This window comes from Dioscorea cayenensis, chromosome 19, assembly GCF_009730915.1.
Source record: "Dioscorea cayenensis subsp. rotundata cultivar TDr96_F1 chromosome 19, TDr96_F1_v2_PseudoChromosome.rev07_lg8_w22 25.fasta, whole genome shotgun sequence".
In the NCBI taxonomy this organism is placed as follows: Eukaryota; Viridiplantae; Streptophyta; class Magnoliopsida; order Dioscoreales; family Dioscoreaceae; genus Dioscorea; species Dioscorea cayenensis.
The window spans coordinates 6077762-6101711 of NC_052489.1; the positions used below are offsets into that span (position 1 = coordinate 6077762).

General features: G+C 36.0%; 2 protein-coding genes and 1 pseudogene across 2 annotated transcripts; 1 reads left to right on the forward strand and 2 right to left on the reverse strand.

Annotated features, from left to right (window-relative positions):
- Nucleotides 1-1602: 1602 nt before the first annotated feature.
- On the reverse strand, nucleotides 1603-6274 carry LOC120250049 (peptide methionine sulfoxide reductase A5). Its single transcript, XM_039258796.1, has 4 exons — nucleotides 5949-6274; nucleotides 4348-4460; nucleotides 3527-3671; nucleotides 1603-2173 (listed from the first exon to the last, which is right to left on the reverse strand). The coding sequence occupies exons 1-4, from the start codon at nucleotides 6240-6242 to the stop codon at nucleotides 1976-1978; spliced, it is 750 nt and encodes a 249-aa protein (XP_039114730.1). The 5' UTR covers nucleotides 6243-6274; the 3' UTR covers nucleotides 1603-1975.
- Nucleotides 6275-13150: 6876 nt separating this feature from the next.
- On the reverse strand, nucleotides 13151-13572 carry LOC120284007 (protein TonB-like). Its single transcript, XM_039290835.1, has 2 exons — nucleotides 13421-13572; nucleotides 13151-13364 (listed from the first exon to the last, which is right to left on the reverse strand). Exons 1-2 carry the CDS (start codon nucleotides 13570-13572, stop codon nucleotides 13151-13153), a joined length of 366 nt encoding a protein of 121 aa, XP_039146769.1.
- Nucleotides 13573-20019: 6447 nt separating this feature from the next.
- Nucleotides 20020-23950, forward strand: LOC120250155 (annotated as a pseudogene).

Here is a 23950-nt window from a genome sequence, read left to right on the forward strand (position 1 = left end):
TGATCTAATCCGTGCCTTAACGTATGTAGGATTAATTTTCTTGCAATTTTGTTGTTGGAACTCAAGGGTTTGCGTTTGTATATGGTTTGATAACTTGTAAAGGATAATGTTGCTTTTCGGTTGGAAGAACATTAAAATGAGATATCATTTGGTCATTTGAGATACCCAATCTGTGTTGCAAGCCTCTGTTTATTTTTTTCTAGACACATAAGGGCAGATGATGACTACTGAAAGGCAGAAATGTAGTCTGACTCTCTTGTTTCTGATTTTGTTACAAGAGATTCAATAGTATATCTTGTGATTCAAACCATTCTAGGTCGTTTGAAATGGTGGATAATACTGTTTATGTTTGCAAGACCATTAAAATGAAATATCATTTGGTCAATTAAGATTCCCAACTTGTGTCAGAAGCCAATCTTTGTATGTTGACACATAAGAGTAACAACACCAGACTGGTTTATGTGAGGCGCAGGACCACCACCAGAAAGACGGCAACAGACTCTGACTCTTCTGTTTCTTATCTTGTCACAATATGGTTGACAATATATATCATGATCAAACTATTCCATGACATGTGTAATTCGTTATTCTCCGGTTCACTCTATTGTGTTGTGGTAGAACTGTAGTGTCCTATCATGGGATCAGATTTAATTATCCAATTTAAGCTTGGTTTAATAACAGAGTTCGTGCATAGAATTTAAACAAAATTGTTTTCGGATAAGCTTCGGTATGCCACCCACCTATGTCCTATGTCACAGCTAGGCTGCCCATGTTTCCTATCATTAAGTCCAGGTTGGTTATCAAGGAAATATACTTGATGCTGATTCCTTGTGATGCTGCTAAGTTGTTCAAGCTTTTCATTCACATGACTTACAGAATTTAAATTAGTTATCAAGTGGAAATTATTTCAAGAAATATTTGTTATGTGTATATCTTGAAAATTTGAATAAAATTTGAATAATTAACTCTGCTGTCGTACAATTGTTGATGATATACCTCTCCAAGTTATAAATGTGCTACATGTATGGCATCTATCTGTCCTACAATTAATCATTACTCTGTTATGAGATTGTGTGAATTGGTTTTGAAGAGAGTATATGTTGAAAGGATTCCATGTGCATGGTAAAATGAAAGATACCAGTTGATATGCTTTCAGTGATCCACTTTTTTTTCTCTCACTATATATTTTTTTTTAATTACAATTCACATCAAAGGCCTCTAATTCAATCAGTTTATCATTCACTTTTTAATTCAATGAGCTACCTATATTGTTTGATATGAATTGTACTTACAAAATATAGAAAATACAGGTTATATTATTTTTAATTGTAATTCAATGACTTAAAACCTCTAATTCTTCTTTATTTTTTATGTGTGACAAATTATTGTTTCAACTAATACTCAACCTGTTTGCGGTTGGTTTCTTCTTTTGACAGTCTAAGGCAAAGTCTCATAAAAAGGCTGAGGCGAACGCTCATCACTGAATAGTTGGGCATGCTCCAGCTGTCCTTATGAAAAAGCACAAGCCCAGCTGCTAGCCTGCTAATCCTTCAGTTTGAAGGAAACGTTGAACGTGATGTTTCATTGCAATAATTTTTACCCTTTTTTTTTCAAGACTATGTTCTTCAAACCTATCAAGTACGTTGCAAGAGTTTAACATTCCTGTAATAAAGTAGAGTTTTAGCACCCTGTTGTTTCACTAGAACTGCAAGAATACAGAGCTATTTGTCACAAGTAAAATTTGCCAACTTTTTTTGATGAAATAAATACAGGAGCTTCTTGAAAATATTAAGGCTCATCGTCGAGAACAGGAGATTTAATGGTGGTGAACTTCAGGTGCTTAAAATAGGGTCAACCCTGAGTTAAATATACAAGATAAACATGCCAAGGGTTTGTTGGACAAAAAATCTTCTATATATATATATATATATTTCCAAATTAAAGAGAATAAATGTGATTTAGGGCTGCGTTGAACTCAGATATCCCTTAAAACAGGCCAACCATTTTTCAGGATCTCTTCAATTTTTGAATCAATCTTTCTTTGGATGTTTGATGGACAGAGCTCCGCTGCATATGCATTCAACTTTGCTGCAAGAATTGACCTTGCAAGCTCCTCATCTGGCATGTTCCCAATCAATTGCAGGAGGAACTGATGCCGCTTCAGCTCAAATTTCTATCAGAATCAGAACCCATAGTCAATACTAACAGTTTAAATCCATTTGTAAATGCTTCTTTTCAAATGTACAGAAAACATATGATTATCTATAAATCATCAATCTAATAACCAATCTCCGTTCAGCAGAAATCTGTTTATTTGCAATTAATATTTGCATCATTTATATGAACTTGTATCAGCGGACAACCTCAACAAAATAAAATAGTCTGCAGAATAATAGGAACTGTGGATCGGAGCAAGTAAAGGCTATAACCATATCACTGCAAGCAATTAAACCATTGACGCATGTACTAATATTCAAAACTTGCAATTCTGATCTAAAAAGGAAGGCTGACTATCAGGAGTAGCAACTAAAGTGGGCGCCCTGCCCCATAGGAATGGATCATCTAGGAAAATCATTGAGATGCTTGGATTCATAGGAGTCGCATGCAATTGAAAATCTGCAAGCCATCATAATTTTCCTCGAGGAAACTTGGTGTCATATAGAGACACAGGTACAGATGTGTTCTGATTCTAGACACCCCACAAAGGTTGACTATTACGCTCAGTACCATTCATCCATCCATATAAACCATAAAACTAAGATTTGAAATTGCTTCTAGAATTAGCATTTGAAGGTTTATCAATGACGATTTTGGTACAGGTATTCAAGTTTAAACAAGAGTCCGACAAAGAAAATATTTGCAACTAACAAATTAGCTACAGTGAGGCATGAATAAGAAATTCACAAATCTATAGATAATTTAGCAATCTAGGTCAGATGACTAATGAATTGGAATTTGTGTCTCATTATGCATGAATCTAAAATTGGGGGTAAGTTTGAATATAATTTTTCACTAGAAATGAACTTTTGAGTTGTCCAATCAATCAACACTGGGTGCCTGTCAAACTAGGTGCAACCTTGGGAAATCTTTAAATGCTTTTCATAGGCCTTCTTGGTGAGGACTGATAGTAAAATACTTCAGATCATGATTTAAAAACCTTCCTATCTGATGTTCTCCAAATCTAGTAAGGAATTCTTGAAGCTGTAATGTTTCAGATACATTATGATGCAGGTCATTTTTGGTTGGCCCAGCTGATGATTCCCAAAAGCTGTTAATGTTAGAATGGAATGTGCCATTCCATCATCAGAATGATACAGGACACTGGAAATATACATATAGTTACATCATGCCTTACAGCATGAAAACTAAACATGGTTAATTCATCTGATTATGGTAATAATTACACATGTTATGGAAATGACCAAAATGCCCATCTGAAAAAGGATATTATCATTTAACTCGCTGTGAAAGTGGGTTTGCATTAGAATATTGATGATTGCATACAACAAAATAAAAGACTGGATACCTGATGCTCAGATTCAGCAGGATAGAATGCACCCAGTTGCTGAATTTGTGTAGTCACTATGCTGCTCCTGCTCTTTGTTTGCTCTCTTTCTTTACTTGCTGCAGCCAGCCTGGCCTCTTGAGTTCCATTTGTGAAGATTATTGACCTGTAGGAACAGCATACTATAATGAATAAAGTTTAAGAAATTAATTCATTCATATGCCATCAACAAACAACATCCTTTTTTTCTTTTATCTTTTTATTTTTTTGGTGGGGATCACATCTACACTGTACAAAACTAAATAGATATCATAAACAAGATATCACAGTAGCAATCACTTCAATATATATCATATGATACTAATTGATGGTCACATATCACGACGAAACTCAGAAATTGCAAGTGTAGATACCAGATACAAGCAAGTGAAAGAATGCATAGGAAATGTGAAAAGGAACATTTACAAGTTTTGGTTGAACAAATAATGAATTGAAGCACTTTGTTTTGGAAATGTTTTTCTTTTTATAGGTCTTTTGACCCATCAGCAGGAAGGGCAAGGTACTGGGAGTCCTATAAGAGGGTAGACCTCTCCCAGTAAGTGTTTTTAGTATACACAAGGATTTGAACTTGAAACCAGCTTAAGCTATCCAAGTCGATATCACTTAGAACAACTTGTGTTGGCTATTAATTTTGGCAATATTTGTCACTCTTGGTTAGACACAAGAAAAATTCTTTAATGTTTTCAAGGATAGAGGTATATGAGGGTCTTCAAGAATTGTGATAGCACTTTTGAGGATAAATAGATATTTGCATAAGAAAATCAAAAGAAATGGTCAATTACCTATACTGGTCGCCTACATCTGGTCCTTGACCAAAAACTTGCCGAGAATCATGACTAGACCAGAAGACATCCAAAAGTTGCTTAAATTGAATCACTCTTGGATCATATTCAATCTGCACGCGTTTCAAAAGATATAATGAACGCACTACAACACATTGTCATACCAATTAAATCAAACTGTGATGAGAGAATGAACATATTTAAAATTCAAACAACTCAGTAGTCAGTACATGCCCACATCAGCAGGAAACTCAAGAAAAGCAACATGACAAAAATAAAAAATTAAATAAAATCACAAAATGCATACTCATGTATCTTCGGAAAGTGTGATTGCTTTGTTCTAGTTGTTCCAAAGTGTGAATCTGAGGCTTATTCTTCTTAAATCTCAACTTTTTCTATTTTCCATTACAAGTTTCAGCTAGCAAATGCAACAATGTCATCTTTCCCAAAACCTAACCAACTAGCATGTCCACTTCCAATGATTCTGAACCTATCATCCTAAATACCCAACTACAAATCCTTACGCATAATCTTATTTTAGAAGATCCTTCAGCTTCCTACATTACATAAGGTATTAAAAAACTCACAGAAAAGCTTAAAATAAAAACGGAAGAAATGAATCAAACATCACTACGTGAATGGGTATGTGAACAAGAAATGGACAAAGTTGATCAGTTCCTGGGGCTGAGTACCTCCTAATATTATCTCCCATAGGAAATTATACAAACAAAAGCTGCGTCAGACAAATTATGTTCACAACTAAAGACAAATGTACCTATACTGATCTCTTTTTTATCTAACACAATTCATGTGCATCAGAAAATAATCAACTTATTTCATAAACAATCCAAACCAATTCTAAAATACAGGTATGACACCGATCATCTACAAATTAAGTAAACAATAATATTTACAGAAAAATCAAAAGAAAAAGGGGAAAAAAAATTTGAGATGCATTTCCAAATTCTGAACTATCACCAAAACATCAGAGATCCACGAATATCACTATATAATCATGATAATCAAGCTTCCAAAATGGACGCAAAATCACTTCGATTTGGTTTATGGCAATGATAAATAAGCAATTAACTAATAAAATACGCGATTTTAACACCAAAAATCTGCAGATGATGGAGCATTGATCCCAAAAAAACCAGTAAAAATATCCAAAGAATAATTAAGCAATTAACTAATAAAACAAAGCGATCTTAACACAAAAATTACAGATGATTGAAAATTATCCCAAAAAATCAGCAGAAATATCCAAAGAATTATGCTTCAATAGATAAAACAGATCAATAAAAGAGAAATCCTACGCGATTTTAACACCAAAAATCTGCAGATGATGGAGCATTGATCCCAAAAAAACCAGTAAAAATATCCAAAGAATAATTAAGCAATTAACTAATAAAACAAAGCGATCTTAACACAAAAATTACAGATGATTGAAAATTATCCCAAAAAATCAGCAGAAATATCCAAAGAATTATGCTTCAATAGATAAAACAGATCAATAAAAGAGAAATTCCCCGCTAAATCAATCAAAATAGAAGAACATCCACAAATAAATCCAGATCTTAATGAGAGAAAAAGGAGGAGACCTGGACGCACTCGGCATGATCTCCGACGTTGCGGTACTCAGGATTGGTCTTCGATCCGCCGGCATAACCAACCAAAGTCCGAACGACGCCAGGAAGGCATCCGAACGCCGCCTCAGATCTCCAGAAGCTCCCTAAGGCGAAGACGGCGACTCTATGGGGCGGTTCAGGCGAGAAATGAGATCCCGCTCCGGCGTTCCGTTCCGGCAGCCGGATTGCAAAGGTCCGACCGGCGGTGGAGAAGAGCAGCGAGAGAAACCCTAGAATGTAGAGTGGATTCCTGGGTGGTTCCTCCATTCGGTTTCAGAGACGAGGGAGTGACATCTTGTTTCAAACTATTTGGGTAATTAATATAGATTTTATAATTTTTTTTTATTTATTCATTTTTCTGTATTTTTAGACTGCTGTAATTAATTATTTAAATTATTTTAATAAGGCCTAATTTTCTATTAGACCCGGGTTCATTTCACTAGTGGTCACAAAAGTTTTCATCTTAATAACACCTATGATACAAATGAAGCTATTTATTTTTTTCTCCGGGAGCACTGAAGGTCATAATGGTTTCTTTCCGGGTCATTTTCCGGTGATTGGGATGATGTGGCTTCCATCGGGTTTATTAAAATCATAATAACAACCCACGTGGCATTCCATTCCAACTCATATGATTGTGGGGACATGATCCACGCCAGCACCGCATCAGCTTCCTACGTGACTCTCCCTTCTTTCCACTTAAGGTCACTCCAAATGTCCAGATTAGGGCATCTCTTGTCCAAGCGGCCGCATTTCCTCTCCGAAGCTAGTCCCGAACCTCCAATGAGGTTTCCTCTTCACCCGGTCGTCTCTTCCCTTCCAACCCCCTCTCCCCGAAAGTAAGCTTCTCTTTGGTTTTGTTTAAGTTAATCAACAAGCCAGTTATGTATTAAAACTTCTTTCTTGCATGTAGCTCAGTCGAACACCATTCTTGTATAGGTAGCTCAGTTGAACACCATTCTTGCAAGTAGCTCATATTGGGTGAGTGTTTGAGTTTTTTGGTATTACTTTTTACTATGATTGATGCAAAATAGTTTCAGAAGTTCTGGTTCATGCATTGCTGATTGAGTTATTTGGAGGAGTTCTGGATGTAGGATTGGTAATTTTTAATCTAATCTGAAACCCTCTGTTTAATTAGCATGTGAACACAATTTCCCTTCTTTCAAAGAATCTCTATTATGTTCCTTTTTTTTCAGAGTTTTTAATATGTTAGCTTTATGTTTCTTTTTATTATTTGAGAAATTTTCAATTTTTCTCTGTGTGTGTTTTTTATGCTTTCTAAGAAGAATTTTTTTCAAGCAATCTTCTTCAATTTGTTTTGGATCTTTAGATCTTTGTTTTTGAACTTTTGGTTCTTGTATGGCTTGAGTTATGTGTAAACTTTTCCCTTCTTTTGAAGAAATTCATGTTTTCTAAGTGTCTAGTTTGGTGTTCTTATTATTATTATTTTGAATTTGTCAGGAATTTTTTTCTGAGTTGGTGTGTTTTTATAAGAAAAAAACATGTGCATATTGGAATAGTTTTTTGCTGGATAGATCAGCACTTATTCTCATATGTAGAGGTTGGGAAATATTTATGGCTTGCGGATTCTGATGTTTTTATAAAAAACAGTTTCCTATCCATCTCTTGTATCCACACAGCTGAATTTTGATAAAGTTCAGAAGATTTACTGTGAACCGGAGTGTTTTATATATAAAAGTTAGTTATGAAAATAGGCTTTGAGAAAATGTAATGGTGATTTTAATGAACATATATGCTGGTGATGTCCTGATTTGCAAATTTTAATAAACTAAATCCTGATTTGCTATTTTTTCCCCTAGTGTTAGTAAGCAGCAAGTCTGATATGGAAAGAGGATTTGAATACTAGCTTGCTTGATGAATCTGCAACTAGAGAAGAGGAGTTCATAGATCCTTACTATGATATCCCATATGGTGATGAGGATTATGAGCAAGTCATGGATGAACAAAGAGGCAGACCAACTGACATCCATTCTTTCTCACAAATCAGCAGTTCAACAAAAGGATTTCTTGTTGGTGAAGAAAGTGACTCAGAAAATGGTAGTTCTGAAGAGTTGTTAACTGAACAGGAATCAGATGGTGATGGTCAAAGTAGATTTATGGAGTTTAATGAAGAGAAAGATCTCTACAACCCAAGAATGAGAGTTGGGATGGTGTTTAGGGACTTTGACCAACTTAAGAAGGCTTGTAGAAATTGGGGGATTAAGCACCGATTTTAGCTTTGGTTCCAGCAAAATGACAAGAAGAGGGTCATTTGTGCATGCCATACAAGCAATGCAGTTTCAAGATCTATGCAGCTTAAATGAACAAAAACAACCCATCAATGCATATTAAAAGTGCTAACTTTGATCAAAGCTGTGGGAAAGTCTTCAATAATTTCTGTGTAACTTCAAGGTGGCTAGCCATTAAAAACAATGACAAATTCAGGCTAATCCAAATTGGAGTTGTAATGGGTTAATTAAACAAGTCAAGGATGACCATGGTCTCACAATTTCTGTTATGAAAGCTTGGAGAACTAAAAACTTAGCAATGAAGTGGGTCAAGGAGATGAAGCTGAGCAATATACAAAGCTGTGCAGGTATGCAGCTGAACTTAAACAAAGTAATCCAGGGACCACAGTAATTTTGTGGAGAGATAAAGGGCATTTCAAAGGATTTTATGTCAGTTTGAAGCCATTAAAGGATGCATTTTTGTTAGGTTGTAGGCCATTTATAAGATTGGATGGTTGTTTCTTGAAAGATCTCTATGATGGGCAATTGCTGTTAGCAGTAGGAATTAACCAGAATTACTATATATTTCCCATTGCATATGCAATATTTTGGTGGAGAATAGAGAAACATGGACCTGGTTTATAAAGCTATTGAGGGATGATTTAGAAATTTGGAACAACAAATATATCACCATACTAAGTGATCAACAAAAGGTTAGTTTTCTATCCTTAAACTATATTATAGTACTGCTAACTATGATTTTTTTTTTGTATTTGTAACTACAGGGCTTGAAAAGGGTTGTTCAAGATATATTCCCAAATGCTAAACACAGAAATTGTGTCAGACATATCTACACAAATTCCAGGGATAAATTTAAAGGGAAAGCCCTAAAAGATTACTTATGGAATGATGCAAAGGCAACATATGTGCAAAGGTTTAATTACTGGCTTGGAGAAATAGCAAAAGAGAATCCAGATGCAAGAAGATGGCTTGATCATGAGGATAAACCCTTTGCAAGATGGACCAGGGCATTGTTTGGAACTTTAAGCAAGTGTGACATCCTCTTGAACAATATTTGTGAGTGCTTCAACAGGTATATACTTGATACAAGGAATAAGGGAATTACACAATGCTTGAGATGATTAAGGTCAAATTGATGTGGAAGAAGAAGAAGAATACAAACGATATGCGCAAAGATCCGAAAAAATCTTGATAAAATGAAGGAAGAGGCTCAATACTACACACCAGATTTTTAGGTGGAGGGTTGGAGGGTCCTTCATTATTGATATGATTGAGCATACTTGCACATGCAAGAGGTAGGAATTGACAGGTTTGCCATGCCCACATACAATTAGTGCAATATATGGCAATAATTAGCAGCCAGAGGAATTTGTGCATGCTTCATACATGGTGTCAACATATCTCATGGTCTATGATCATTACATAAACGCCACCAACAATTAAGAACTTTGGCCAGAGATGAATGATGGCACAAGAGTGATCCCACCTCCAATTGGGAGAAGAAAGAGGGGAAAGAAAGCAACTGTAAGGAGAAAAGAGCCTAAGAAAATTGAAATTCCAACACTTCTGGCAAAGGCAAATAAAAGTTGGCAAGAAAGAGTTTACGTACAGTAAAATGTAGCATATGCCATGCAACAGGTCACAACAAAAGACACCGTGACAAAGTAAGGGTTTTGTGTTTTATTTCACTTCCAATGCAACAAAAATTATTTTGTTTTAGTTCCAATGCAACATGCCACAACAAAAATTTCATTTATGAGTTTTATTTCGGTTTCTATATGGCTAAGTAGTATTTTTTTTTTAATGATGGCACGACAATGGGGACAAACCTCTAAATCTTGGCTCAAAAGATAGAAACTACCTCCTGTAATGTTTCTATAATTTTTTTCCCTATTTCTGATGAGTTGCAAAGATGTAGTAATTATTTCAACTTTGTTTCCTTCATAGAGGAGACATGCTGCTGCACCAGAAAATGCTTCAATTGGCAGTACTACAACTGGGAATGAACCAACTCAACCTCCTAATGTCATAGATACCTAGAAATCTTAGTCTATGCAACCCAATGACATTACAAGCCAAGGACCAGTTCTAAATGTCAGCATCAGTAGGTCTAACAATGTCAGTGTTGCTAACCTGGGGAATATGATCTATTGCACAAGAGAAATTCAATCTCCACATGCAAACATCGCTTTTTCCCCAGTCAGGACTGATGGCAACCTTAAGTAAGTGTAACCTTAAGGAATGTCAATTGTGACTTTGATCAAATTATTCATTGTTTTATGTGTACCTGGGAATTGCTTAGGTTTCACAATTGTGTGTTGATATTTGTGTTGACTATAAATATGGAATTGAATACCTATGAATCATCTCTATTTTCCATCTTCAATTTGTGTATTGTTTTGTGTTGTTCAATGTCTCAAAATTCTGCAACCCATATATCTCATATTTTCCAAATATTATCTCAGTTTGGTAAATTTAATTGTGTACCAGGGAATTCTTCAATGTGTACCTGGAAATTATTCAATTTCCTATTATTTTAGTTTTTCCAGATTCAATTTGTCTTAGTTTTTACAGGTTTCTATGCCACATCTGAATTACTATGTTATTTATGCTGGTTAAATGACCAAATATTCAATTTTTACAGGATTCAATTTTATATCTGCAGAACTAGGTCATATATGCATGTTAAATGTCTAGGTATTCAGTTTTTACAGGATTCAATTTTTATCTACATTACCAGGTTATATCTGCAAGTTAAATGACCATATATTCAGTTTTGACAGGATTCAATTTTATATATGCAATACCAAGTTATGTATTGGCCTTATGCAATTCTTATAGAGTAGGATTTTTATATTTGTAGATCTAGATTTGGTATTGCCCTTAAATCTACAAATTTAATATTGCTTTTATGAAAAAAAAAATGTGCATATCTGGTGTTGCTTTTATTTGAAACAAATGTGCAATTTTGCATATTTGGTATTTGCAAATGTGTAGATCGACAATGAACCAGATGCTTTTTTGGCCTTTATTTGAAAATTCATGCACAATCAAATTCAATATTGACTTTATTTGAAAAATTCATACACAAACAAATTCAGTATCACCTTACATAAATTAAAAACCTCAATAAATCATTCAATTGAAATAAATTACAATCTCAAATTCAGTTCCTTCAATTCATCTTACAAACAAAGATACAAATCCAACTAAAATAAATTACAAACTCATACAATCTGACAAATATAATATAGTGGCCAAAAAAGCAAAACAGATATGAAGCTGAAAACTTCCTTCAATACGAAGGTGAAATTAAGTCAGTCATTCAACTTCCTTTGCTCATTATATAATCTGGCTTCATTTGGTTAGCTTTGGGAGGTTGGTAGTGTGGGGGGACCATATCGAGAAATGGTCGGCGACGTTCTGATTCAGTAAAGAAGACGTGGTTATTCAGGCTCTTTTCGGTAAGTGGCCTACAAAATTGATGGCCTAATGTGGACATTGGAGTGATCTTAGGGGGAGAGAAGGGAGACAACCACATAGGAAGCTGAAGCGACACTGACGTGGATCATGTCCAACAGTCATATGAGTTAGAATGCCATGTGGGTTGTTGTTATGATTTTAATAAACCCGCTGACAGCCGCATCATCCCAATCATCAGAAATGGCCCGGAAAGAGACCATTGTGGCATTCGGTGCTCCCGGAGAGAAAATAAATGGCTTGAGCGTTATAAAAAAAAACATTTGTAACCACAACATTATTATGATGAAACTTTTGTGGCCACCAATGAAATGAACCCACTAAACCCTTTCAAATTGTTCCACTAACTCAAATTTTGACAAATAAAATTTCTTTTAAAAAATGGTGATAAGCATCATCCCCACTTAAATAAAGTCAGAGATGGGTAAAGACGTTAGAGTTAATACATTAATACACTTGTGCCTTACTTTGTATGGGCTACGCAAGAGACCTAATGACAATAAATTAAAAAGTTGTTAGCACAAGTAAAACTTCCTCTTTTATCTTTTATCTCCCACTAAACAGATATAAATAATTATAGATTATACAAAATAAATTTTCACTTTGGTTTTCAACTCATGGGAGTAATGAGTATTCCTTCTTAATAGCTTTGCAGAATGCCTAAACTAAATAACGTGATGCCCACATGGCATCCACGGCATATTTCAATAAATAAATAAATAAATAAATAAATAAATTAGAACCCTAATACCTCTTATCTGCTACTTCATCCTCCGCGAGCATATCCCCAACTAGCTTTTCCATTTCAGACTTTTGGAAGTATGGATATCGATAAGGACAGACGTTGACAAGAGAAGCTCCGGGAAGTAAGGGAGTATGGTAATTGATGGTACGAGGAGGTGGAAGGCCTTCTGGCTTGGCAAAAATGTCGGAGAAGAAAGTTAGGAGTTCACGAAGGTTGGAGATGAATGGAGTTGGTGCTATGACGTCAGTTCAAGGGTTGTGTTGGGGGCAATTGGTTCAATAGTAAGTTGATAGAATAGATGGGTGGTGTCTGTAGTTAAACGAGTGAGGTTAGATGGCACCATGTAGTGTAAGCTTGGTTGGGTCAAACCATAGAATTGAATCTGTTCACCTTGCCAACTAATTTCCATCCACATTTGATTATAGTCAAATATAACAGGGCCCAATCCACTCATCCATTATACTCCCAAGACCACGTCAGCACCATATATTGGAAGTAAGAACAAATTAACATTGAAGAGTGACTTCTCCAATAATAAGCTTACCTGCAAACAGATGCCAGCACAGTCCATTATGTCGTCGTTCCCCACCGTGACACGGAGATGATGTGAAGAATGAATGGTGAGCCCCATGTGTGACGCAAGCTTAGCATGGATGAAAGTTGCTGATGGACCCACCGTCGATCAGCACAGTGACGAGGTGTCAGTGTAACTTGTTGGCCAGCTTGAGAATCACTGGAACGAGTTGGCCGGTGAGAGCATGAAATGATATCTTGGGAAGTTCCACTGGTTCGTGGTTTTTTGGTGGAGGTGGTGATGTAGCAGGGTCGTCGGGTGGCGGTGTAGATGGAAAGTCATTCTCGTTAGTGTCTTTTTCAACCATCAAGCAGAGAAACTGTGGTGTTGACAACGGTGACCTAGCGTGAATTTGGCATCGCAGTTGAAGCATAAACCTTTCTCACATCTAGCGGACATCTTAGCTGGGGTGAGGCGTTTGATGGGAATTAGAGGAGGTTTGTTTGTTGGTGGAGTTGGTGTTGTTTGTGGAGGTGATGGACGGAATGGAGGATTGGTCCAGTGACGAGGTCTGGCGGCATTGCATTTGTCTTCCACTAGTTTAGCCATTCCTATGGCTTCATGAAGGTTTACAGGTTTGAGGAGGTAAAGCTCTCATTGGATGTCATCTCTAAGGCCCGAGAGGAAGCAATTAAGAAGTTTAACAGGGTTTAAGCCTGAGATACGAGTGGATAGTGTTTCAAATTCACCGGCATAAGCTGTGACAGTACTTCTTTGTTTCAACTTGAACATTTGGGCCTCATGGTTAACAAACGAAGAGGGTCCAAAATAGAGCTCTACTTGCTGGACGAATACCTCCCGACTAGTGAGTTGTGTTGTAGTGTGCATCCAATGGTACCCTTGGAGTGCTTGGCCACTCATGTAAAATGTTGCGATGTGTAGACGTTGATCGCCAGTGATCTGGTGGAAGTGAAAGAAATGCTCTCTTTGGAAGACCCAGCTAAGCACATTGTCATAGGTGAACATGGGAACTTCTAGTTTGAATAGTCGGGTATTTGGTTGGAGGGTTGGTATAGAGGTGTTTGGGGTAGAGAGCAATGGAGTACGGGTAGAAGGGGGGTTGGGATGTGTTTGTCTCCATTCCGGTGAGTTTTGTCATCATCTCGGACATAACAGTTTGTTGTGTCGTCAATGACGTTTGCATCAGATCTATGGTTTCGGTATGTTGCTGCATGGTGGTAGTGTGGTGTTGGACTTTGGTGCAAAAGGAGTCAAGTTGGGAGATTATGGAATCGTGGAGGGCTAACTACTCACTGATGGTATGCAGCTGTTCTTCCAGTGCGCGGGCGCGAGTTTGCATTCCTTCTGTCACGCCCCGTCCCATGGGTCCCACACATGACATACCGCCATGATAACCTAAGGGAGGTTATACACCTGCCTCAACCCTAGATCGCCGTAAGGCTATCCTGTTCCCTGTACAATATTCTATAATAACAAGAAATAATTTAACAATGAGGACATACAACAACATTATTACACAAGAACAACATTGAAACACAAGATAAAAACATGGATAATCACAACACGAAAAGCTATAACAATAAGGATAATATCCCCCAAAACACTGGATATAACTCTCATACATCACATAGTCCTGACTGACACAATTAGGAATATCCAAGAGAAGTAAAACCAAATATGAAGATATAATATAAAATAAACTCTGTCAAGCATTTCACGCTTTTACTCTGTCTGCTGTGCTATCACCTGGGAGGGAAAAGAAGAGGGGATGAGTAACTAAGTTTCTCAGTGAGGGGCTAAACATGGAACTACATCTTATAGATGATTGAATAAAAATAAAATGTCACAATATGCTTCGATTCTCAAAATATTTAAAATACTTTAAATAGCAATTATAACATAAGAAATGAACGATAAACACCTTCTACATTATCACGGAATGTATACAAGTATGAAATCCAAATTCATACATTTCTTTAATAACTCATAGCTAAAAATGTTTAGAAATAAATAAATCAACAATTTAAAACAATCAATAGTATCACAACTAGCTTCGAAAACCCTTCATTCGCTAACCGTGGCCTCGATTAGGTCAGAAACCACCAAGATGCGCGTATGTTGGCCGTTGGGGAACCCGTGTGGTAACTCAGGGCACCTAACCCTGCACACCTTTCAAACTCTGTACGCCCCCTTGAAAGGGTGAAACATCATCTGAGTACTCCACGCCACCCCAACAAGGTCGGCCATTGGAAGCTCTAACCCTTACTGTAGTAGGTATTGGGGATCCCCCCATGTCACCATCAAAACATTTAAATAACAATCCAGCCATAGGCTCAATATACACATCAATATGATAGTATAAGTCTCATCAAGAGATCACAAGTTTTCATGTAAACAACTTTCACTTCAAGAGTGAATAACTTGATTATAAAATCTTCTTTGAAACCAGTTCATCATGAACATCATACAAGTGTAATCTTTGAAAATATATTTCGAATATAGCATCATCACAAGGAAATTCATTTTGGTTCATACATGCCTTTTTGGTCATTATGCCAAGAATATCAAATCTCTTGAAAATACAAAACTTGAAAACATATATTTTAAAACATAGGGTTTCCAAACCACAAATAATATATATAATCTTTACCAACAATCATTAAATAAGCCAAGTCATAAATTATCGTGATTTCTAGATCCCATGGAAAACATTTCAAGAGTTTTAACAACAAGAAGTTTATCATTCAAAGGCAAGCAATTTATGTATTAGAAAGCATGCATGATTTATAGCCCATGATTTAGTAAATCTTACTCACAAACTTGGTGAGCTAAAACACCCCGGTGTTAATTCTCCATCGGCTCTTTCCCCTTGATTGAAGTCTCACCTCCTAGAAGCATTTGAACAACCAAACGAGCAATGAGAACCTCATCAATGACTTGATCAATTGAAATGAAGAACAATGCTCAAGATGGGAAAATGAGTGCTCCTAGGGTTTGCTAAACACTCTAGTAAGAAGATCTAAGAAGAATAAAACTCTCACAACCCTCAAAACTAACAAGAAAAGCAAAAGAAACCAAACTTGGATCCGTCAACATCTCTGGTATGACTTAAGATCTTGTAGACAAGAGTTTTATACGACTAAGTATATCACCTTGGGGTGCACTAGTTCTCTTTGTGAAGAAGAATGATGGAACTTTGAGGTTATGCATTGACTACCGGTAATTAAATCGAGTGACAATCAAGAATAAGTACCCATTGCCGAGAATTGATGATCTGTTTGATCAGTTGAAGGGAGCGAAGGTGTTCTCTAAGATTAACTTGCGGACTGGGTATCATCAGTTGAAGATTAAGTCAAATGATGTTCCAAAGACAACTTTTAAGAATCTACACAAAAAAAAAAAAAATGAAAGCAGTAGTTCAAAAACAATGGCAAGAATGAGAAGAAGAGGACTGAAATATCATTTCTTTTCTGACAAAAAACCTTCATTGGAAGATATGGCCATTCTTTACATAAAATGTGATGTGACTTGGAGGGAAAACTTTTTGGGTTTTTTTTCCTTCCATCTCACATGGGTACATGGGCATTTGAGTCATTTTACTTCCACTTAACTAATAGAAATAACACCAAGGGCTAAAGAGAACTTGGCTTAAAAAAGAGGGATCTAATGGGAAATAAAATTGTCAGAGGGACTGCAGTGGAAGTTTGAAACTTTCCAGAGACTTTTAGATAATTTCCCCTAAAATAAATAATCACATTTGAAATACATTACAAATTAAAATTATTTAAATATTTTTTTATAAAAATATTATTTTTTTATTATAAAGGGTATTAAAGTAATATCTTTATATCCCATCATCTTATTTTTTATCTTCTCATAAAGTTATTCCTCCAACCAAACAAATTTTTTATTCTCATCCTCCTCTTCATTCCCTCCATTCTCATCTCCTTCTATTTTTTTCATTACCATCCCCATCCCCTATTCCCCATTCCCATTCATGATAAAAATGAATAGTAAGTTTAATGGATTATTTTTTATTTTAAATTCGGTTGAAATTATTAAGTCAATAAAATGAACAAATATCTTTAATTTATAAGTGAGTAATTGTATTGTTAAGGAATAAAAAGTTACAATGTTTATTAGATTTTAAAACTGAAATAAATTTTTTATATAATTGGTGAACCATTATAATATTTTATTGTAATTTTAAAAATTTATTATTTTAATATAATATTATTTTTTTACAAAATGAATAAGTCATACCAGAGATGTGCACAGATAAAAAAAATTAATACCTCAATCCATCCATCTTCTCACTCTGTATAAGTTAAAATTCGAACTCACCCTCTTAATACAAAACACAAACATAATAGGCATTGGATCAGATGCTAAATTGCTAATAGACTAAAATATTGGTGGCACTTTCATTTTTTTTTTATACTTTATACTTTTTGACAGTAGCCCTTCCTTGACAAAGATTTATAAAAAAAATATCATATAATTGCAAATGTGGCAACAAAAGCCAACCTATCAAAATTCACATTAATAAAAAATATATCTACAAATATTATGTGTGGATTCTCAGTCGAAAGTTAAAAGGTGAAATATAGAAAATCTCGTTGATAAAAGTAACATTGCTTACATAATTATCAATAAATATTTCATGTCAGAAATTGTATTTTGCACTAAAACGATTTAATAGCATAAGATATATATATATTATACCTTACAAAAAAGCAAGTGATGATATTTTTTAGATACCAAAGGACGTTTATTCTATTGGTAATGGTTTCACGGTAAAAAAAACATATTTTATTACCCAAAAGTTAAAATATACCGAATATAGTGATATTAAAAAAAATTTCTACTTATAAAAGCGGAGTTGCAGTCTAATCCTTACATCCACCGGATGAGAGCGTATGAATAGGGTGATTAATTTTTGATGGTACATGTTTTTTGACATGTGACTTTGTCCACTTTTATTATTATTATTATTATTATTATTATTATTATTATTATATATACATTTTTTGACATGCTAGATTTTTTACATAAATAATCATTATTATAGAAATAATCACTTGATCCCTTGTGGAAGTTCTATGTGAGTATTATCTCTCGTCCTCGATGTCAGAGTTACATAGCAAGGGGTTATCATTAGGAGATCATTTAAGCCATTGTAATTGGTGCATTTTTGTATTTATCTGTGTTTTAATTGGGTGTGTGTTTTAATTGGGTGTTTGTTGTCTTTGTCAAAATAATAGTAATAATAATAATAAAATTATTATTATTATTATTATTATTATTATTATATTTTAAAATTAAAACCACATGACAGCTTTCAAATGGATAAGAATTTGTTTAAAAAAATGTGAAGTTTAGTGAGTAGAAATTTAGTTGTCAATAAAAATATGTATTATCTCACATGATTTTTAAAAGGTATATAAGCAATTATCCATTTTTTTTTTAAAGTGTACAAGCAATTTATCTCCCATTAAAAATATGTTATCCTTCACTTATCTTCAACCGCAAAATATTTGGATTTATTGGCAATGTTTTGACTGAGCTCAATAATTCATAATTTATTTATTAATTTAAGACACTATTATTACGAAATAAATAAGAAATATGAAGAAAGTGTTTAGACTCTTTGGATGGAGAAAGAGAATATAACTACTATATCTATATATATAATTGGAAAATAATATATATATATATATATATGTACGCACGCTGCTAAATAAGGTCTTCTCGATCAAATAATTGGAGTTGACTTGAATGTCTACTCAAAACAACCCATTAAAATCAAAATTATTCCTAATCAAATTTAATTTCACAAAATTTTTACAATATCGACAAATCAACAAAGTTACACCAGATTACGATGATTTGATTGATCTTTTAAAGATAATTTTGATATACTACTCTAGAGTGAAAAACGAGAAATAATTCTCACACAAAATTTTCATATAAAAACTTTAGAATGTAAATTATAATTTGAGAGGTTTAAACTCAAGACTTTTTAATCATAATCACGGGATAGTTACCGTTAGGCTAGCTTATGGTTCTCAACTTTTTATAAAATTTTTAAAAAAATTAACACCACAAAATTAAAATTTTTCATATTGGTACTTGTTAATTAAAATCATTCATTATTTTATAATTAATTTTTTATTAATAATGTTCAATTAATGTTTGATCAGACATCCCAACCAGTCTTCCACCATCCACTCCCCAACATCCGCTGCAATTAATCTTTTTTTATTAAAATCTTAATAATTGTTAATTAATTATTAATTAATTATTAATTTATAAATAAAAATTAATAATTGAAATCTCTCTCTATCTCTCTCTTTAGTATTTGATCACGTAGTCTAAGATCCAGATCTATTCCCACTTTCCTAAATTCTCAACGTCAGCCCATCTCTTAACTATCCTGTACCCATCCAATAAAAACACCCATAAATCACACTTACATAGAGAGCTGTCAATTTGCTCAGGGGCGAGGATGTAAATCTCCGTTGGGGAACAGAGCCGGGAGGACGAATACTTTACCGCCCCACCCAGTCCCTAAAAAAAAATATAATTTAAATGTTATATATATATTTAATAAAAATATAAATTATTAAAACGTAATATATTTTATGTATTTAATAGATAAAAAAAAAAATCCGGGGCAGGGATTCTAAACTCCTAATCCCAGCAAGGACAAGAGCAAGAATGGGACGAAGAATTTTTTTTCTTGTATCCGAATTTAAAAAAATTATCTCACCCAGTTCTTTCTTATCACAATCTAACACGTGTCTCCAAAAATAAAAGGTGATAGAGAGAATTAGAAAATATCTTATTTTTGGAACCAGGCAAGATGAACACGGGTTCAATGAGAGTTGGAAAAGATTTGGGAAGTCAGAGTTGAACCTGGAGAATACTATGGTTTCAGAATCAGGCGAGATGACTCCCCTCCATTCTGTTGAGTCCCACCCCCGTTGACATCCCTACCCTCAGGCACCGGATAACAAAGACACACAATAACATTGATTCTTCAGGAACACCAGAACCCCATAGAATCCATTCTTATATAAACGATACCGACAATGACGCTGTTCATCACCCCCAGCTTCACTCCACTAAGCCAGTGTGTATCCCGTGACGCACGGTGATCGCAAGGTACGCTCACCGCCCTCCCTCTCCCGCGCGACCATGGGCTCCGTCTCCTTAAAGATCGGCGACGGCACCGCCCGCTTCCGGCGAGCCACGCTGTGCTCGTCGGCGCTCCACCTTCTCATGCTCGCCTCCGTCCTCGCCACCAACCTCTTCGCCTTCTACGCCTTCACCTCCACGCCGCTCCCGGCCTCCCAGCCTTCCAAGAACCTCTCCCTCATCTCCGAGCACGTCGCCCTAATCCTCCGTGAGATCGACGCCTCCGAGCGCCGGCTTCACCAGATCCAGCGCGAGCTCTCCGGGTATGACTCCCTCGACCCACTCAATCCCTCCTTCCCCTCTGATCTCCGCCTCTTCCTTTCCCGCCATCCCCTTCCTTTGGGCAAGGACTCCAAGTCCGGGATCACCCAGATGATCTCCTCCGTCTCACACTCTTGTTCGCGTTCCACCGATCTCCTCTCCTCCTTCTCCTCCTACAAACCCTGGTCCAAGTGCCCCAACGATTCCCTCCTTGTCACCAAGCTCATTGTCCGCGGCTGCGACCCCCTTCCCCGCCGCCGCTGCCTCACGCGCCCCTCGACCTCTCTCCCCGCCCCCACCCCCATCGCCCACCAGATCTGGCTCAAACTCCGCGGCAAGAACGATTTCCTCATCGACGACGTGCTGAAAATGGGGAAGGGCGCGATACGCACCGGCCTCGACATCAGCGGCGGCGTCGGTGACTTCGCGGTCAGGATGGCGGAGCGCAATGTCACGATCGTCACCACTAGTTCTGACTCTGATTCCGGCGCGATGATGGCGTCACGAGGTGTGTTCCCGCTGCTCATGAGCACGGCCGGGCGGTTCCCGTTCTACGACTCGGTGTTCGATCTTGTGCACACGACCAAGGGGTTCGACGAGGGCGCCGTGGACAAGACGAAGAGCGAGGGCATGGAGTTCCTCATGTTTGACATTGACAGGGTGTTGAGAACTGGGGGCTTGATTTTGGTTGGATAATTATCACTGTGTGGATGATGAGAGGAAGAGGGTGGTCACGAGATTGATCGAGAGCTTTCGGGTATAAGAAGCTCAAGTGGGTGGTAGGAGAGAAGGTAGATGGTGCCGGGAGGTCGAGAGTGTACTTGTCTGCGGTTTTGCAAAAGCCTCCCGAGAGGATAACATTGGCAATACTGGATGCTCTTGTAAGGTATGAAGCTTCCATGCTTTCTCTGCGTTTTGGCTCTCAATTTGGCCTTTGGAATCGTGGAAAATTTACATTCATTCTTTTCTAAGTTCATGTCAAATAAGTGTAGTGCAATATTATTTTTGCAATTTCCGACTTTGTTTTAATTGTTATACATATCATAGTGTGTAATACTTATGAGCAGAATGCTGGTTACTTAGGATGATAAAGTTGGTAGTTGAGTATTACTTTCTCAATTTCTTTTTCTGTTGGTATGGTTATACATATTATAGTTTGTAACACTTAATGAGCAGAATGCTGGTTGTTTATAGTTTGTAACACTTAATGAGCAGAATGCTGGTTGTTTAGGATGATAAGGTTGGTGGTTGAATAGTACTTTCTAATTTCCTTCTCTGTTTAAATGGCTATTGAGATTATAATTGGTAACGCTTGTGAGCAGAATGCTGGTTATTTACAATGGTATAGTTGGTATTTAAATATTACTTTCTTAATTTTCTCCTCTCTTTGAACAGTTATACATAATGTAGTTTGTAATGCTTATTAGTGGAATACTGGCTTTTTAGGATGATGAGGTTGGTTGTTTCAATGTTACTTTCTTAATTTCCATCTCTGTTTTATATGGTTTTACAGATTATAGTCTGTAACCCTTGTGAGCAGAATGCTGGTTATTTGCAATGGTAAAGTTGGTGGTTGGATACTTCTTTTGAAATTTCCATCTCTGTTTTGTCGTAATATAGTTTGTAACACTTATGAATGGAACACTGGTTTATTTAGGATGGCAAAGTTGGCATGGCTATGGCATTCTGTGTTTTTAGGGTGATAAGGTTGGTAGTTTAATAATACTTTCACAATTTCCATCTCTGTTTGAATGACTATGCCTATTATAGTTTGAACCCATGAGCAGAATGCTGGGTTTTCAGGATGACAAAGTTGGTAGTTGAATATTATGTTCACAATTTCCATTTCTGTTTGAATGGCTATGCATATGATATTCTGTAAAACCTTTGAGCAGAATGCTGAGTGTTGAGGATGATAAAGATTAGTAGTTGATTACTGTTGCAATTTCCATCTCTTTGAATGGTAATGCATATTGTAGTCCACACACTTATAAGCAGAATGCTGGCTATTTAGGATGATACAGTTGTCGTTGAATGTTACTTTTGTAATTTCCAACATTGTTTGAACATCCATACATATTTTAGTTTGTAAGACTTATGATTATTGTTGCAATTTCCATCTCTTTGAATGGTAATGCATATTGTAGTCCACACACTTATAATTAGAATGCTGGCTATTTAGGATGATACGGTTGTCGTTGAATGTTACTTTTGTAATTTCCTACACTGTTTGAACATCCATACATATTTTAGTTTGTAAGACTTATGAGCAGAATGCATGATAGGGTTGGTAGGTTTTCGTGATTGTTAATTGATGCGAAAGAGAGAAGGTTAAAGAGTTACATTTTCCAGTTGACTTCTTGTTTCTGGAGTGGAAGCTTTTATTTCTCAATTTGCATTTCCATAAGGATTTTAGGTATTGAAATGTTACACTGGTAGTGCCTGGGTCATATGGATATATATATTGAATGGATGTATATTGCATGAATTAAAATATGCAACTGGTGTAAGAAATGCTGGATATTGCCTTCCATGAATGAGTAAACACTTCAGCTGGTTTTTATGATCAGAGCGTAACGTTATTTTCTTCTAAAGATAATTGGGATAGCATTGGGACCGTGAAACTAGCATCGTATGATAGTCAGTCCCATACCAACTTTTATCTTTTTAACTTCTAAGCACAATTAACCATGTTTTAACACCGTGTGTGGCTCACCACGAGTCATGACTCTTAATTATGATTTTTCTGAGATCGAGTGTGGGCCGCGGGTTTCCCAACCAGTTGGAGCCCCCAACAAAGGCCATACATGCCTTCATGCAACCTATGATGGGCACTCTTACGTTGTGGACAGTGCTCGTCTTTCACTGCCTAATCACTAGCCTTTCCATGGAGTATCTCAATACCATCATTGTTTAATATTTCTAGTCAATTCTCTGGAGCCAAATTATCTTGGTGTTTTCTTCAAAAAGCATTGTTACATAATCACTTCCATAAATACATATTTAGTAAATGTTACCTGAGAGATAACAATGGGTTTTGACATTGTTTGATGAAAATCCGACTTAAAGTAGTATCTTTAGTTAAATGATTAAACTGATTCCTGTTTATCTTTGTTTTTTTACAAACATGGCATGACACTTGTACAGAATTTGTATTACTGCTATATAAATATTACTTTGCCTGTTTATTTCTAACGAAAAATGTTTGAGAACCTGCTGCCACTAATTGGGTCCAAATTTTTTTGATGCAAAGCTTTTACATTTTACTAGTAATTCTTATCATCAAGTTATTGGCAGGGTAATTATTATGCAAGCAGCATAATCTGCCTCTTTGCTTGCTTCTGGATGAATTCATTTTCTCTCCATCAGGTTCAATACAAGCAAGAAAAACAGGTTCTTTAGCTGTAACCACATTTTTTTATTTTGTACTTCGGCTTTAGACTTGAGGTACAATGTGTTGGCTGGAATACATCAAAGAAATTTTTGTCTTTCACCTTTTGCTATC